At 40.7% G+C, this 18073-nt stretch overlaps 1 protein-coding gene across 2 annotated transcripts in view; it reads right to left on the bottom strand.

Moving 5' to 3' along the window:
• Positions 1-343: 343 nt before the first annotated feature.
• The window catches only part of Klhl6 (kelch like family member 6), a 41160-nt gene continuing 23430 nt past the window's right edge, over positions 344-18073 (bottom strand). The window contains exons 3-7 of one of the 2 annotated variants that reach the window (XM_052159155.1): positions 15699-16139; positions 12323-12560; positions 3796-3998; positions 2415-2628; positions 344-1175 (exon numbers count right to left, since the gene is read on the bottom strand). In XM_052159155.1, the coding sequence (XP_052015115.1) occupies positions 874-1175; positions 2415-2628; positions 3796-3998; positions 12323-12560; positions 15699-16139 (1398 nt within the window). In that variant the 3' untranslated portion in view covers positions 344-873. Of the gene's footprint in view, positions 1176-2414; positions 2629-3795; positions 3999-12322; positions 12561-15698; positions 16149-18073 lie in introns of both variants that reach the window. The other variant, XM_052159154.1, reaches the window with a different exon arrangement.

Raw genomic sequence — 18073 nt, 5'->3', positions numbered from 1 at the left:
ACTGGGAGTACAGGCAGCTACCATGTCTGCCCGGCTCTCATGTAGACTCTAGGGCTCCTACACTGGTCTCCATTCTTATACAGCAAGTGCTGTATCCACAGAGTCACCCCAGCCAGCAAATGGCAATGAGAGTTCTAGTCCAGAATGGCATAATCAAAAGCAACACTTGAGATGTAGAAAAAGCAGGACAACTTTCACCTGTTTCAAAACAAATAGTCCTGCCCAGACTAGTCACAACAGACCTGTCCAGTGGGAGATCATGGGAAATGCTCTTGACACACAGTGTCCTGAAAAGCGCTAAGACCAGGTTCTCCTGGGGTTTATGTACAAAGAATAAAAGGGAGACAGCACCAAGAAATATCTTTATTCCCTTATCTTTAACAAACTTGCCAAAAAGAGACACCAGCCGATCTTGGGATTGGCTTTCTCTTTTCCTGTCTGAATTAAGCAATGTGGTGGGAGACACATTGACTGACACAGAAAGACCTAGGTTTATTCTGGCTTAGCTTCTTGCTTCCTGAGAGACCCAGCGAAAATTGGCCTGTCTGAAACTCCTTTTCCCTTCCTCTAAGACAGGCGTGATACTTTCTGGCAGCAGGCCATTGCCATTGTTAAGTAAATTACAATGGATAAGTGCCTGGCACAGGCCAGGGTAAGTAGGCATGTATGGAATGTTAAACATTACCCTTCATCCTGAGGTAGTTCACACAGCATTCCTGGCTGGTCTCACATATCTCAAGGCTTCATCTTCCTAGGTGCCCCATGATGAAACTTAAGCCCAAGCCAAGCCTGTGGTTCACAACAGACATGGGCAAGCTAGGGTACAGAATCAGTGCTCAGAGGCTCCAGGGGCACTCCTGATTCCCTCTGCAGTCACACAGACACTGCTCCAGGGACAACCCTCCGGACATGGGTATATGACTTCCTGATGGTAACACTGCCATGGTGTGATACTCCTCGGGGCAACACACATTCCTCAGTCAGCTTCTGAGCCTCCGGGTCCCAGCAGAGCACGGTGGCAATGACCTCATTCTTCTCGTCCCTCCCACCAGTGATGTACAGCCTGTTGTTGCAGGGTGCAATTCCACAGCTGGCTCGCTCGTGGCTGAGCTGTGTCACCAGACACCAGCTGTCTTGCAGAGGGCTATAAGCATAGAGTGCCCTCATGGCACCACCTGCGAAGAAAAAACATGCGTGTTGAACATCTTTCTGGGTCTTTTCTCATTAATCACATGTATTATACTTCTGATTAAGCCAAATCTACCATCTTACCAAAGAAACAGTAGACTGATGGCTTTCTTTCCAGAAAGCGAAAATGGATCCTCAAGCTACTAACCTGAAGAAACTTCATCACCTTTAAAATTCTGATCCACTGGGAATCTGAGTCTAAAAGACACATGACTTAGCACTGCTGCAAAATGTTCCCTGAGCCTGGCTCCCTGGGAGAATGCCAGGCACCTCAGCATGGCTACTTTCTGATCATCAGTAACCTTAAGCACTAGAATCACAGTGGTTATAAAATAACAAAAGGACCATGCACACAGGGTTCATAAAAGTCTTCAACAGGAGTTAGGTGGAATGGCATCTCTTTACAGATTAAGTATGGTCTAAGACACCAACCTGGGTTGCCTGTCTTGATACTGGATCTTTGAAACCGTCAGAAGCCTGACCACAAACAAAACCGGAAGCAAGGGAGAGCTGTGCTTCCTTTAATGTATTTCAGTGTTTTACCGCCCAATGGCTTCTCTGATTAGCTCTGATTAGTCACTCATTGTATTCTGGAGCCACTTTAACCCCTAGTTCTCCAGTGCAGCTGCACATTAAAATCAGCTGGAATTTTAAAAATTACAGTTGTACTATTTCCGGACACCCTTCTTCCTCCTCTCATTATGCATATCTGATGTAAGGCATAGCTACCTTATTTTTTATAAAAAAGGCTCCCTGGTAATCCTAAAGAATGGTCAGAACTGATAATTGGCATCTTTAACAATTGCATGCCAACTATAGTCTGGCTGGCCAGGCTTCCTCTCAACTAAGTACATTTTTTCCAGGTGCCTAAAACAAGCAAGAGAGGAACATTCCTATGATTACAAACTAACAAATACAAATGTTTCCTATTTGCTGAGCACTTGTTACACTGCATGTTTTAGTTTCCATATATTTGCTACCTTTGCAATACAACTTGACTCTTGCAGTGACTTCTGGCCTCCTCCTTTGAACTATGGTATCTATGTTTTGAATGGCTGTTTCTATTTCCAGGACTTGCAGGGAAATCCCACCAAGGCCTAGGCCAAAACCTCTCTTCCTTTTCCTCTCCATCCACATCACTCAGCCGTTCTCAAGAGGATATCTGGTCTCCTAGGTGGCCATGTGGGTGAGGGGCTACAGATAAGTAAGAAGTCACCCTGACTCACCAACAACATAGATGTGATCCTGAAAACTCACTGCATTGATGCATTTAGCCTCTACTGGCATGGCGGACTTCAAAACCCATTTATTGGTCGAAGGATCATAACACTGAGTCTTGTCTGTGGCCAGTTTCCCATTGGGTCCTCCTCCAATGACATACAGCTTCTTCTTGTGGCTGGTAGCTGCAAAGGAACTGACATGGACAAGGAGAGGTGCAGCCTGCAGATGCAGAGGGCACAAAAGTCAATGCACTGCTCAGATTGCTAGAGAAGTTCACAGAACACATACTTGGGCATGCTTTAACTAAAATGGCAAAGCCCATGGCTTCCCCTAAAAATGCACAGAGAAACAAAGCCCACCACCTCTTTAGGCTCTAGGCAGCCTAGAGCAAACTGTGTATTGGCTGTTTTGGCTTTCATGTCCTGGAGTCCAGAGAATGAGAAATACAGGGAAGACTAAATGTCTATCTATGTACATGAAGCCATTCATTCATTCAGTGGTAACTGGATATGAGGTGCCAACAATGGGTTAAAGTTATGCACATATACATAGCCTCACAATCTGGAAAAACAATGCAAATTTGGGGGTTAAGGCAGATTTGTATCTGTGATTCCCAGGACAATAAAGGAGACCTCCAAGAATCTCTTGTCAATTTGCATAACCCTTTAGTTTTGGGGACTAAGTGGTGGACCTTGATGAGTAAAGATCTTGCTTAGGCGCAACCCCCACAGATTCACCAGCTTTAGCTGGATTGCCTGGCAATGTGATGATAAGTTTTCCTTGGGCCTACAGTGACCATGTTTCAAACTTTCTGAAGCTAGAACACGATCTGATAGTATGAAAGAAAATCTACACGTGAGAATGATCTGGAAACACTGGCACTAAGGTTGTTCTCCTTGTCCTGGGACAGCTTGTAACTAGCAGTGGTTTTGCTGAGACTCACACCAAGGCCTATTAATGAGAAAATAAATATGGCTGACTTCTAGCCGTAACCAAACAACTTCAGGTGCACAAATGGTGCAGGAAATGGATCCTGGAGTTTCTGGTATGAAGAGGAATAGGACAGAGGGCATCTGAGGAGACAGACTCTGGGCCAGGATATGCCACCAACAAAGCTAACCATCTTAGGGATAGTCTCAGTCTTCCCTCTATAACTGAGACTTGTCTAGCACAGAACAATCCCCATACAGAGCCCCGCCATCTGGGAGGCTGTTATTACTGGGACTGGATTAGCAACGTTGATGCCATGGCTACTAGGAAGAGAGAAGGTCAAAGTGCCCAAGGAAGCAAAGTAGTCAAAAAGCCTGCCACCACCACAAGCAGGACTTTTGGTGGCATTGCTGTTGTTTAAGCTTTGAAATTACTTACAGAAACAATCTCCCATACCTCTGACCAGCAGTTGTGGAAGGGGTCATAAGTCTCCACATTGTTGATCCTCTGTAAACCATCAAAACCCCCAAGTACATAGACTTTGCCACCCAACACGACCATCTTATGCCTCCAGCGGCCTACGTTTAAATATTCAATCTGAATCCATTTGTTGATCGAGGAATTGTATTTCCAAACATCATGCTGTGTTTCTTTGCCACCTACGAGAGATACAATGAATTTAAAAACACCAACTAGATGTCTCAAAATAGTTTTCCCCAAACATTTCCCGAACTCCAAAAGTACTAAATTTTCAGATGAGTCCCAGTTAGGGGGAAATAAGGTCTGATAGGAGGGACAAAACAAACTTAAAACAATAAGTTTTAATAGGAAACCATGAATGCTGGGTTGGGAGCTGAGCCACAAAGGCTGGAGTGATGAGCCATTCCCACACCACTCAGGATGGGGAGCAAACTGAGAGGACCAAGGGAAGGCTTCAGTGAGCTTGGCCTTTTGGTGGGTGGGTTTGTGCCCCGAAAAGGCTGGGCAGAGGTAGTAGGGCCTTGACAGCCAGGAAGTTAGAAGATAGCTTATATTCTAAGTGTGTTCATTTATAAAGGGGAACAAAAAACAGTTTAGAAGAAATTTTCAAGAGATCTTACAAAATTATGCAAGCTTATATCTTCAATCTATATGAAAGATATAGAAATGGAATAACAAAATGAATCTAACTCTAGCTAGAGACAAGCCTTTGCCTCTTCTCAAGGGTTAATCCAATGGAGCACCTCAGGAATCTGGCCAGGGGATACTCCCAGGAAGGCAGCTCTACCTTAAGACAATGTGCTTTTTCCTTTCCAAATTTCCCACCCCAGTGCCTTCCTTGAATCAGGGAACCCCTTAAGCCAAGCCGCCATTAGATGGGGCTGCATCTGAGGCCCAACTAGTTCTAGTTCTTTTAACTTTTTCTTTCAGATGCTGGCTAAAGCTTTAAAAAGCTCTAACCACCTCTGTGGGACTCTGTCCTCTTTCTAAAGCTCCCCTACCAACCTGAACCCGGAAGCAGTTTGCGCTCCGCGGTCTCTCCTCCAGACACCTTACCTAAAGCAGCAAGACTTTTGTTTTTCTCTCCTCCCTTCCTTCTCCTCCTCCCTTCCCCTCCTCCCTTCCAGGGAACAGTGAGACTCACTGCTTTCCTCTCCTGGGGTTTCTTTTAAACTCTAATAAACTGTCCTTAGCTTCCATTTGAGTCTGTTCTTAAAATCTTTTATCAATAAAACCAAATAGAGAACGCTGATTTGCTAGGTGCCATTTGGTGGCTCTTCTGGGGCTGTCTAAAATTTCTAGCAGCACCTCTTGGTCATTTTTTTTAATTTCTTTAGCTGTCAGAGCAAAAGAACCCATTCCTTCACCCCCTAGACAGCAGTAGGGCTTGTCCTATTTTAAATTAATTCTTATTATGAAAATATGAAATGCTCATAATTGATCATTTGAAAGTGAAATGGACAATATTTTCTTTATGACTCTCTTAGAACACAAAATTATGATATCTAGGTCAAAGAACATGCTTGTGAATTTTTATAGGTGTTTCTAATAGTCTTCCAAGACTGCCTAACACCCACCTACCCCTCATTATGATGTAACCAGCATGCCAGGAATGAAGATAATCTAAAGAGATGCTTGTGTCCCTCAGTCTTACTACTGAAATGAAACCATAAACCCCAAGAAATGAGAATTTCTCCAGGAATCTCATCTTGGGAGAAGAAACAGGCTGAGTATCTAGCACCAGCCAAGTCAAGAACTTGTCTGCCAGAAAGAGATTTCATGGAGTTCTAACAACTTTTAAAATAACTTGTGAGATAAGATCAAAGCCCAGACAAGAATGGGTTCCCCATGGGCAGCACACCTTGACCAGGCCTGCTTGGGAGTGATATCCTTGACCCTCTACTCACTTTACTCTCACCAGGTACGGTGATGCTGTCTTTAACCCCAGCACTGTGGAGGCAGAGGCATGGAATCTCTATGAATGTGAGGCCAATCTGGCCTATACAGAGAGTTCTAAGGCAGCCAGATGTACATAATGAGACCCTGTCTCAACAGAACAAATCAAAAACCTGTAATTTCAATTTGGGTTCCCAAAGATGAACTTGAACAGGGTCACAGGATGCTCTCCTTTCCAATATGGCCACATTGAACAAATCTCTTCTTTCTGCTTTTTGCTATTAATTTGGCGGTTTTAATTGGTTTCTTGCACATAAGTGTGGGCAAGCCTGGCTCCTGGGTATACAGACTGTGTCTCTGAGTTTAGTCCTAAGACTGCAAAGAACTGCACTTCCTTTCTTGGTATTGTGTTCATATACCCTAAGCATCTGCCTTTGCAGAGGCCTCTATTTAAGGCATTGTACTATTGATCCCATTTTGGCCCATACTAAAGATTATAAAACACTATGAAAGATTTCGGTGGGATCTTTATTAAATGAAAACAACTGTTATATTTTATTTAGGGACTTAGTACCTGATTAGTTTGGAAAGCATATTATGTGCGCAGATGAGAAAAACTGCGACCATTGATGCCCAAACTCACTCAGGTATTTTTGTCTTCTGTTCTTTTGAAAGCACTTAGGGAACCTACAAGATAATCCTAACATTCACCAGCAAAGGTTTCTGTGCTGTGAGTGATGGAACAGACTCCAGACAAGCTTGTACCAGAGCACTTTTGGAAAAAGAAGAATGAAGAAAGAAGCTACCTTTACCAAAAAAATGAAAATATACTGACAGCAAAATAGAATAAAGGTAGTGTGAGTGTAAGATTAGATAAACTGATCAATTAAAAATGAATATAGAAAATAACTCAAATATATAAAATATTAAATAAATGTTATTTAGCAATTGTCTATTTGAAGACAAGTTAGATATTTTAGACTTAAAATAGCTTCCAAATGTCACTTGAAGAAGCAACTTGAGAATATAAGAGACTGACAGTAATTTGGAGAATGTAACGTGAAATTCAGAATAACATAGGAAAGAAAACGGTTGTATAAATATAATCAAAGTTAAAAGACAACCACAATCTAGAGGAAAAGTATTTATACCACAAAGCAAAATATATTTAACATGTGATGCAAAAAAATAGTAAGAAAAATACAAACACAAAACAGTATAGAAACAACCAAAGGGTATAAACAGGCATTTTAAAATAAATACAATTAGCCAATAATTACATGAAAATATACTCAACATCACTAAACATATAAAAGTATGAATGAAAATAATCTAATCTATTACATCAGAAATAATTGGTGATGATAACTGTGAGTAAGAATGTAGAAAATGGGCACTGGTTAAGCTACAAAATGTATAATCTTTGTGGAGGACAATTTAGCAATTGGCAAATTCTCAATTCAATTACCTTAAGACCACTTCCAGGAGCCTTTTTACAAATTCATAAACTATCATGTATGCAAATGTCTGCTACAGTATATTTTTAAGAGATATTACAAAGAGCAAGTATACATACAGTGTGAGGGCTGAGATCAATTCTGATCACCTTCCTGAACTAAACTAACTAAACTATATAACCAACCCCACATCTATTCTGGGAAAGAAGGCACACTGATGGCTCTTCCCAGTGAACTCTTTGTGGCCTTTCCAGGCTAAGGCTTCATAGAATCGATGTGTCTTCTTATTCAGTTCATGTGTGGGATGGTGGAATCACATGATAGAGGAACTCAAGTCCCTGAATTCCTAAATTGAGCAATGGACTCCTGACACCACCACTCCCACACACTCTTGTGTTCATTCACAAAGTGGAACTTTAGTACTTGTCAGAAATAACATTACTTATCTTAACAAAATATAAAAATATTTTATAAAAAATTAAAACATGGGGAACAGAAAGACTGCCATATTTTACTTTTTATTCTCTGTGTTGTTCAAATCCTACAATATTTGAATAATAACTTATATAGTCTAATCAATATCATAAACAGACCTATAGAATAGCTGATGATAAGTGCTGAAGGACACTAAGTACATAGGAGAAGGAAGAGAGTCTTCACATTCTCCTTTTGATCTGAATCTTGGCCTAAGACTTGGCCCTAGCCTGTGGATTGTGATCCTGTCCAACACTAGGATGTAATCTTCATTTCATTCTATAATATCTCTAAGCTCTGTTTTCTCCAACCTCATAATGTACTGTCCCTTGCTGTGATTGGTAATTGTATATTGTTAAAGTACAGATTCGCCTACTATATGATAAAGATGGTAGAGACTGTGTCATTCAAAAATATTTATTGTGTAGATATACCACATTTTTTGCATCCACTCTTCTGTTGAGGGATACCTAGGTTCTTTCCAGCATCTGGCAATTATAAATAGGGCTGCTATGAACATAGTAGAGCATGTATCCTTATTACATGGTGGGGAATCCTCTGGATATATGCCCAGGAGTGGTATAGCAGGATCTTCTGGAAGTGAGGTGCCCAGTTTTCAGAGGAACCGCCAGACTGATTTCCAGAGTGGTTGTACCAATTTGCAACCCCACCAGCAGTGGAGGAGTGTTCCTCTTTCTCCACACCCTCTCCAACACCTGCTGTCTCCTGAATTTTTTTTTAAAGATTTATTTATTTATTTATTCATTTATTTATTTATATGAGTACACCATTGCTCTCTTCAGACACACTAGAAGAGGGCATCAGATTCCATTACAGATGGTTGTGAGCCACCATGTGGTTGCTGGGAATTGAACTCAGGACCTCTGGAAGAACAGTCGGGTGCTCTTAACCGCTGAGCCATCTCCCCAGCCCAAATCTTTTGGTTTGTTTGTTTGTGGTTTTTTTGGATTTGGTTTTTTCGAGACAGGGTTTCTCTGTGTAGCCCTGGCTGTCCTGGAACTTGCTCTGTAGACCAGGCTGGCCTCGAACTCAGAAACTCGCCTGCCTCTGCCTCCCAAGTGCTGGGATTACAGGCGTGCGCCACCACTGCCCGGCCTTGAATTTTTAATCTTAGCCATTCTGACTGGTGTAAGATGAAATCTTAGGGTTGTTTTGATTTGCATTTCCCTAATGACTAATGAAGTTGAGCATTTTTTAAGATGCTTCTCTGCCATCCGAAGTTCTTCAGGTGAGAATTCTTTGTTTAACTCTGTACCCCATTTTTAATAGGGCTGTTCAGTTTTCTGGAGTCTAACTTCTTGAGTTCTTTATATATATTGGATATTAGCCCTACACAATGGAGTACTATTCAGCCATTAGAAACAATGAATTCATGAAATTCTTAGGCAAATGGATGGAGCTAGAGAACATCATACTAAGTGAGGTAACCCAGACTCAAAAGGTGAATCATGGTATGCACTCACTAATAAGTGGTTATTAACCTAGAAAACTGGAATACCCAAAACATAATCCACACATCAAATGAGATACAAGAAGAAAGGAGGAGTGGCCCCTGGTTCTGGAAAGACTCAGTGAAACAGTATTCGGCAAAACCAGAACGGGGAAGTGGGAAGGGGTGGGAGGGAGGACAGGGGAAGAGAAGGGACTATCGGGAGTGGGGGGGGCTAGAAAAGGGGAAATCATTTGAAATGTAAATAAATTATATCGAATAAAAAAAAAAGTTAAAAAAAATATTTATTGAGCTTTTGCATTGTTAGCTGTTCCATAGTGCTGTCATGGAATTTTAAGTCTAAGAAGAAGACAAGCACAAATAATTGTTCATTATTAAGCAACAACTTAGTAATAAATATGTATTATATTCCTCAGTACTTCAGGAGAAGTATATCATAGAACGTCTAAGAAATTTGGGAAGGTCAGGTTTGTGGAAGGATAAGACATTTCTTTTCTCTAGTACTACATCCAGATCCTGGACCTGTAGCAGACTGAACAAGCCCCAACATAACTTTCTTTTTTTTTTTTATTTTCTACATTCTTTGTTTACATTCCTAATGCTTTCCCCTTTCCCGGTTCCCCTCTCCCCATATGTCTCATAAGCCCTCTTTTCTCCACCCATTCTCCAATCACCCCCTCCCATTTCTCTGTCCTGGTAATCCACTACAATGCTGGATCAAGCCTTTGCAGGACCAGGGTCCTCTCCTTCCTTCTTCATGGGAATCATTTGATATGCTAACTGTGTCTTGAGTATTCAGAACCTCTGGGTTAATTAATATCCACTTATCAGTGATTGCATTCCATCTGTGTTTTTTTGTGAATGGGGCTCACTTAGGATGATATTTTCCAGTTACAACCATTTGCCTAAGAATTTCATGAATTCGTTGTTTTTAATTGCTGAGTAGTATTCCATTGTGTAAATATACCACATTTTCTGTATCCATTCCTCCATTGAGGGACATCTGGGTTCTTTCCAGCTTCTGGCTATTATAAATAAGGCTGCTATGAACATAGTGGAGCATGTGTCCTTATTGCATGCCGGGGAATCCTCTGGGTATATGGCTAGGAGTGGTATAGCCGGATCCTCCGGAAGTGACGTGTCCAGTTTTCTGAGGAACCGCCAGACTGATTTCCAGACTGGTTCCATCTTACAATCCCACCAACAGTGGAGGAGTGTTTCTCTTTCCCCACATCCTCACCAACACCTGCTGTCTCCTGAGTTTTTAACTTTAGTCATTCTGACTGGTATGAGGTAAAATCTCATGGTTGTTTTGATTTGCATTTCCCTAATGACTAATGATGTTGAACATTTCTTAAGGTGCTTCTCAGCCATCCGAATTTCTTCAGGTGAAAATTCTTGGTTTAGCTCTGTACCCCATTTTTAATGGGATTATTTGATTCTCTGGGGTCTAACTTCTTGAGTTCTTTGTATATATTGGATATTAGGCCTCTGTCAGATGTTGGGTTGATGAAGATCTTTTCCCAGTTTCTTGGTTGCTGTTTTGTCCTTTTGACAGTGTCCTTTGTCTTACAGAAACTTTGTAATGTTATGAGGTCCCATTTGTCAATTCTTGATCTTAGAACATAAGCTTTTGGTGTTCTGTTCAGGAACTTTTCCCCTGTGCCCATGTCCTCAAGGGTCTTGCCCAGTTTCTTTTCTACTAGTTTCAGTGTGTCTGGTTTTATGTGGAGGTCCTTGATCCACTTGAAATTGAGCTTAGTACAAGGAGATAAGAATGGATCAATTCGCATTCTTCTGCATGCTGACCTCCAATTGAACCAGCACCATTTGTTGAAAAGGCTATCTTTTTTCCACTGGATGGTTTTAGCTCCTTTGTCGAAGATCAAGTGACCATAGACGTGTGGGTTCATTTCTGGGTCTTCAATCCTATTCCATTGGTCCACTTGCCTGTCACTGCACCAATACCATGCAGTTTTTAACACTATTGCTGTGTAGTATTGCTTGAGGTCTGGGATACCGATTCCCCCAGAAGTTATTTTACTGTGGAGAATAGTTTTAGCTATCCTGGGTTTTTTGTTATTCCAGATGAATTTGAGAATTGCTCTTTCGAACTCTATGAAGAACTGAGTTGGGATTTTGATGGGATTGCAGTGACTCTGTAGATTGCTTTTGGCAAGATGGCCATTTTAACTATATTAATTCTGCCAATCAACGAGCATGGAAGATTTTTCTATTTTCTGAGGTCTTCTTCGATTTCTTTCTTCAGAGACCTGAAATTCTTGTCATACAGATATTTTATTTGTTTGGTTAGAGTCACACCAAGATACTTTATATTGTTTGTGGCTATTGTGAAGGGTGTCATTTCCCTAACTTCTTTCTCAGCCTGCTTATCGTTTGAGTATAGGAAGGCTACTGATTTGCTTGAGTTGATTTTATAACCAGCCACTCTAATGAAGTTGTTTATCAGCTGTAGGAGTTCTCTGGTGGAGTTTTTTGGGTTACTTAAGTAAACTATCATATCATCTGCAAATCGTGATAGTTTGACTTCTTCCTTTCCAATTTGTATCCCTTTGACCTCCTTATGTTGTGTAATTGCTCTAGCTAGAACTTCAAGTACTATATTGAAAAGATATGGAGAGAGAGAGCAGCCTTGTCTAGTCCCTGATTTTAGTGGGATTGCTTCAAGTTTCTCTCCATTTAGTTTGATGTTGGCTACTGGTTTGCTGTATATTGCTTTAACTATGTTTAGGTATGGGCCTTGAATTCCTGTTATTCCAAGACTTTTAGCATGAAAGGATGCTGAATTTTGTCAAATGCTTCTTCAGCATCTAATGAAATGATCATGTGGTTTTTTTTCTCTGAGTTTGTTTATGTAGTGGATTGTATTGATGGATTTCCATATATTGAACCATCCCTGCATCTCTGGGATGCATATCTTTCATTTTTGCTCCTGCATGAGGGTTAGAGTTGTCTGTCCTCATATATCTTAATACAGTATTGCCCATATTTCAGTATTTATTAGGTGATAATGTTTTCTCCAGAATAAGACCACTTGAGTTCCTGGTTCCATATTCTAACCCAGACAGAGCAAGACGTCTGTGAACTCAGATATTCTTACAGGGTAGTGGTTGGTTTTCCACTTAGGAAAGGGAAGGATGCTTGCTACTTTAGGGAACTACGTTAGTGCTAGCTTCCTGCTTACCTGATATGTAGACCTCATTTTTTAATGTCACGCATGCAAACTCCACCCACTTCTTATTCTCACTCTCCAGTTCATGCTCTGTCAGTGGGAGCTTGGCCACCTCCAGGCGACTGCGCCTCAGGGGGTCCAGGCAGGTTACCTCTGCCACAAATCGTTCATCCTTTGTACAGCCACCAATGATCATGAACACCTCAGACTGGAACTCATGCATCCTGGGCTTGGTGCGCTCTGAAATAATCTAGAAATCAAGAAGAGGATGTATAGGCAAAGGAAACACAGCATAACAGGATAGAGCTCAGGCTGTGGAACCACAAAAAGCAGGCCACGATTTCCACCTCCACTATTGTTGGCCACATGATTTTACCTCCTTGACCATGATCTTGTCATTTGAATAATGGCTACCTGATCTTAACTGTTCAGAAGGCTTAATGAATTAAATCGCATAATATATGAAATGTGTTGACCTAGGGCCTACTGTGTAATAGGTACTGAATAAATGTTACCTGTCATTATTGTTGTTATTTTAAGACAAGAGTCTATTTGCTATCAGATGCATTTCCTGCCTCTTTTCTACTACCTTGTCTGAAGCCTGAATTCCTGGAATGAAAGTCCAAGTTAACATTTATTCAATACCTATTATCATAATGTAAAAAAGGAAGAACAGGGTGGCAAATCCATGGGAAGGAACTGACACATGTCACCCTTCCAAAGAGCTTTATTAGGAGAGGGGGCCCTGCAGAGAACAGGAGGCCTTCAGGTCCAAAGAGGAGTTTCCTTAAAAGAAATAAAGCATCATGACCACAGACAGTCATAATGTTGCTTTGAAGAGGTATGTGCATGCATGTGTGTGTGTGTGTGTCCACTTGTGTGTGTGAATATATCTCTGTGAATACACATGAGAGAGACAGGACAGAGACCCTTTGTTTGTACATGCGCAGTTATATGTATGTGTGTGCATCTGTGTACATATATGCATGTATGTATGCGTATGTGTTTGTGTATACATGAGAGACAGAGACAGAGAGACACATACATTCAGAAGATCTTTATAAGAAAAGGTGGCCCTGCAAGAGGCAGCAAGCCTTCAGATCTGAAGAGGAACTTCCTTAAGAGAAATAAAGCATTGTGACCACAGACGGCCATAATGTAGCCTTGAAGGTGTGTGTGTGTGTGTGTGTGTGTGTGTGTTTAAAATAGACACAGAGACAGAAATAAAACCTTTGTTTCAGAGCCTGAGAGTATAAATAGTAGAAAATCCATAGCGTAAGGATGGGACCAGAGAGATAAAGAATTTTGAGACACTTGAAGGTATTATGCAATGAGTTGGTACCAAAGACAAATTTGCTTCTCTGAACATTTCTTCCCAACATCAGCCTGGTTTCTGTCCACAAACCTTCCCTCCCTGCAACTAAGGCACAACCTACAACATAAACAGGCATCCGTGTTCAGTGAGGAATTTGATACTGCAGGCAATGCTTCAAGGACAGCCTTGTAATTTACTATAAGGACAGCCCCTTGTCTCTAATGCATCCTCGGCACCAGGAAAAATAGTACCTGGATATTGTGGTCTTCTATAATGGATGGATGGATGGAAGGATGGATGGATGCATGGATGGATGGATGGATGGATGGATGGATGGATGGATGGATGGCTGAGCAAGACAGGTAATCAAGGCCTCTGTGTGGACTACTTTTATAATGTAAATCACTACAGTACCCAGTCTCCAAAATGGCCTCAAGCAATGTCCTCTGCTCAGGACTCAGAGCACATGTAATTCCTTCCATACTGTCCAGAAGCAGTCTCTCTAACAAAAATATTACAGTCCACATGGTGAGGGGAAATTATGAACAGTCTTATGCCACTAAATCCAGCTACTTATATGGATGGAGAAATTCTCTGCAACTCCATTTGAGAAGAAACAGACAACCCCATCAGTATTAACCTGATAAACTTTGAAGTGAAAACCTCCTCTCCCAAAGAAAGCCGAGGCTTTGGAAATGCTATAATACCAAACACTCAGGACACCTGTGAAGAATAGGTAGGTGGCAGGTCTAAGAACAACTAAAAAGTAGAGAGATCCACACGAATAAGGAGACATCCTCTAGAGGAGTCCCAGACAGACAGCATTCCAAACTTCTGGCTGAGCTTCTGCACAGTGATAAGTACACAGAAGGTTTCATGTGTGTAAATCAATCGCAAGTTCTCCCTATAATACAGCATTTTTGTTAGCTTGCTTCTCCACAAAACCTTGTCAGATGCTAAGTAAAAGATATCTTCAGAAACTGCAAAAGAAAATATATAGGAGTAAATGCTTTCTTGGTGCCCATTTAACCATAAATATTGAACATTTACAACACACCAGGGGTTTCTAAGATCTAGAGATGAAAAGTTCAGTAGGTTCTAGTTCCTACTGTAATGAGTTACAAGTTTAGACTATTTATAGGATGATGAACTCAATGGTTTCCAACTGTATTTGGTTTCATGACCAAAGATTGAATTAATGGCCATAAGAAAACAAAGGGCTCTTTGGAGAAGATGACCAAAGCTTCAGTTTTGGAGTAGAAGCAGAAGTTAAGTAGAGGGAAAGAAAGAAGACATTTAGATAGTATCTACCACATCAAAACCACAGCAGAATATATACCATATATTTAAACAATTAAACATTTCAACAATTAAAAAAACAGAAGCCATGAGAGTTGGAGGGAGAAAAGAGAAGGGAAATGATATAATTATATTTTAATTTAAAAATACATGTTAATTAAATTTATTTTTAATTGAAAAATAAAACACAAACACACACAATAGAAGTGGGTGGTAAATGATGGCAAAGACCTGGGAAGGAGATATTTCATCAAAGTAGAGTTTAGGAAACTTTCATAGAAAGAATGGGTATCTTCCTGAAAGTGATGAAGAGACAGTGAAAAGGTCAGGCCAGGGGTGAAGTTCACACCTGCAATTTCTACCATATCAGGAGTGGGAATGACTTGGAGGCAGGACAGACTGGGAGCACAGTGATGAGGTTTAAGGAATTTCCAGAAATCATGGAAAGAAACGATAAGACTCTGAATCTAGTCAATGTTGGAACAACAGATACAAATTCTCACAAGAGTAGAAAAATGGAAGAAAGTAGAACCCCTTTAGAATGGTGATTTGACTAGACCACACACAACTTGGCAGAGGACAGATGTGACAGGCACAGGACCACGGGTTTCCGTGTCTCACTGAAGCCTCCCCACAGCTGTGTGAAAATGTGATATCATCCTCATGATACAGATCAGGAATCCCCAGATTCAGGAATGATGGACTTGTAGACAATAGTCCCTGGCTAATGCCTTACATCCCAACAAAATGCAGTATTTCTCAAGTCCAACTCACCTCATTGCCAGAAAGGTGGTACATCCTGGCTTCCTGGAGCAATGGGAAGACCTCAGGGCACTGTCTAATAAGAGGGTCTGCTTCAACCATCTCCACGAAGTACCATGGGTCGAGAAGTGGTAAACGCACATTCTCGAGGACACAAGGGAGCAGACAGAGTCGTTCTGATTGCTTGTGCCGGACCCAGCTCATCACAGTCTCAAACACTTGAGCCTCCTCAGTCACACACAGGTCGTCACTCCTCAAGATGTGGTACAAAGTGTCCACAGGAAGTTCAAGGAACTCCTCAGAATTCAGAATCTGAACGAAGTTTTGAATGATGTAACTTTGGACTTGCATCTTTAAACTGTCCAAGGAATGTGTGTCTGCCAGCCTCAGTATTCCAATACAATTTTCTGGGTTCAATGCTTCTGTGAGAAAGCTGGCACAGGCATCCACCAGCTGTAAAAACTTAACAGAAGGGAAGAAAGTCAGGCCAGAAAGTGATCATTCCTCAAGAATATTTATCAGTGAGTTGTGTGTGCCAGCCAAACTTAGACACATCCTTAATGTATAACAGTAAGGGAAGAGTCTAAAAATAATACATTCGCATAGCCAACAACTCTATAAATAATTTAAAAACACATTATAAGATTACCTTAAGCCATGTGAAAATGTAAAGATTTTCAAATCTCTTTATCAAATATGATCAAACCTCTATTTTTATTATATTATTGTAGTGCTGAGGGTAAACATACATCATCACATGTACTAAGTAAATCTTCTGCCATCAAGCTGTATTTCCAATATTTAAGCCTCTATATTTAATCATCAATTTATAGAAATGATATAGAAGTAAATACATGTTAAATGATACCATAAATATACATTCAGCTATATCTATACATTGGGACACTCCCTGGAACAACTGGTTTAATCTCTTCTGTTAATATGCTGTAATGGGGAAAAAGGGAGAAGAGGAGAAAAAGAATGTAAGAACCTGATCTCTGCTTACATCTGCAAGTCTATGGACTGCACAAGATGGAGTTAGTGGGTTATTTTTAAAAGCGGGATCATGAAGTTTGAGGGAGGGATGAGGAATCATGGTGAATCTTGAAGAAGTAAGAGAAGAAGTAGGTAATAAACAAGATCAAGAGACATTATATGCATGTATAAATAATCAAAAAATAAAAATATATTTATTAAAGATGAGAGATTGAGGAGCTAATACCAACTTACTTCAATGTATGAACCATATTTGAATCACTGCTTTAAGCAACAAATTAAGTCAGAGAAATATCAACAAGCACTAATATTTGGGGTCATGAAAAACTATTATTAATTTTAAGGGCAATAATGGCCTTATGGTTATTTTATGCTTATAAGAATCTTTATCTTTTGAGCTATGGAGATGGTTGAGCAGACAGAAGCACTTGTTAATCAAATCTGATGACCCAAGTTCTGATCACCAGAACTCACATAAAAAAGCTAGGCTTAATGATGAAAGTATCTGCTAACCCAGCACTCCCTATGGGAGACTGAGACAGGACGATGGATTGCAGCACATGGGCCTGTCAACCTGGTTTATTTGTCAGTGAATACACCTTATCTCAAACAAGGTAGAAGGTAAGGCCCCAAACTCAAAGGTTGTCCTCTGACTCCATACTCAGGTTTTGGCATGCATGCAGATACACCACACACAAGGACAAGCACAAATCTCCCTTCACCCTCCCTTCTTCCTTGCCCCTCTCCCTCATAACACTTTCAAAAAGAATCTTTGCCTTTTAAAGATACACCCCAAAAAAACTAGCTTACTGTAGGCAAAGAAAAATGATTACATAGTTACATAAGTACAGAGGAAAAACTAAAAGGTTATAAATTAAACTATTCAGTGTATAAATCTCTATCACATATCTTGTAACAAATTAAACTGAAATAAACCAGAGAGCCCAAACCTCAAGAACTAATCATAGTGTCCAACTCCCACTGACCTTCACAGACCTCTTCATTCCAGGGCCCAGGGGAGCAGGAAAGCCCTAACTGACAGCTACTGGCCCCAAACAGAAGAGGAAACAACTACAGCAGGGGCACACAAACTCTCTGAAAATGGCAGAGGTAGCTCATGCAGTGGCCATTCACACTCAGCTGACCGGAGTAAGCATGATGCAAACTCTGCCACCAAAGGACAATAAATCTCCACAGAAACTGGCCCCACGATGGAATACAATTTAGGGCGTCACACTCACTAATAAAGCTGTAAAAACATTTTCTCTATCTTGGTTAATGTCTATGTGTATTTACCCCTCCCCCAGTGCATTAGAAAGCATCGATCAGCTCCCATATCCCACTATAACACTATCATCTTCCTCAAAAGAATATGAGCTTAATGTTTGGAT

The sequence above is a fragment of the Apodemus sylvaticus genome, chromosome 15, assembly GCF_947179515.1.
Source record: "Apodemus sylvaticus chromosome 15, mApoSyl1.1, whole genome shotgun sequence".
Lineage (NCBI taxonomy): Eukaryota > Metazoa > Chordata > Mammalia > Rodentia > Muridae > Apodemus > Apodemus sylvaticus.
Note: the sequence above shows the minus strand (reverse complement) of the source record. Positions and strands in the feature narration are given on the sequence as shown.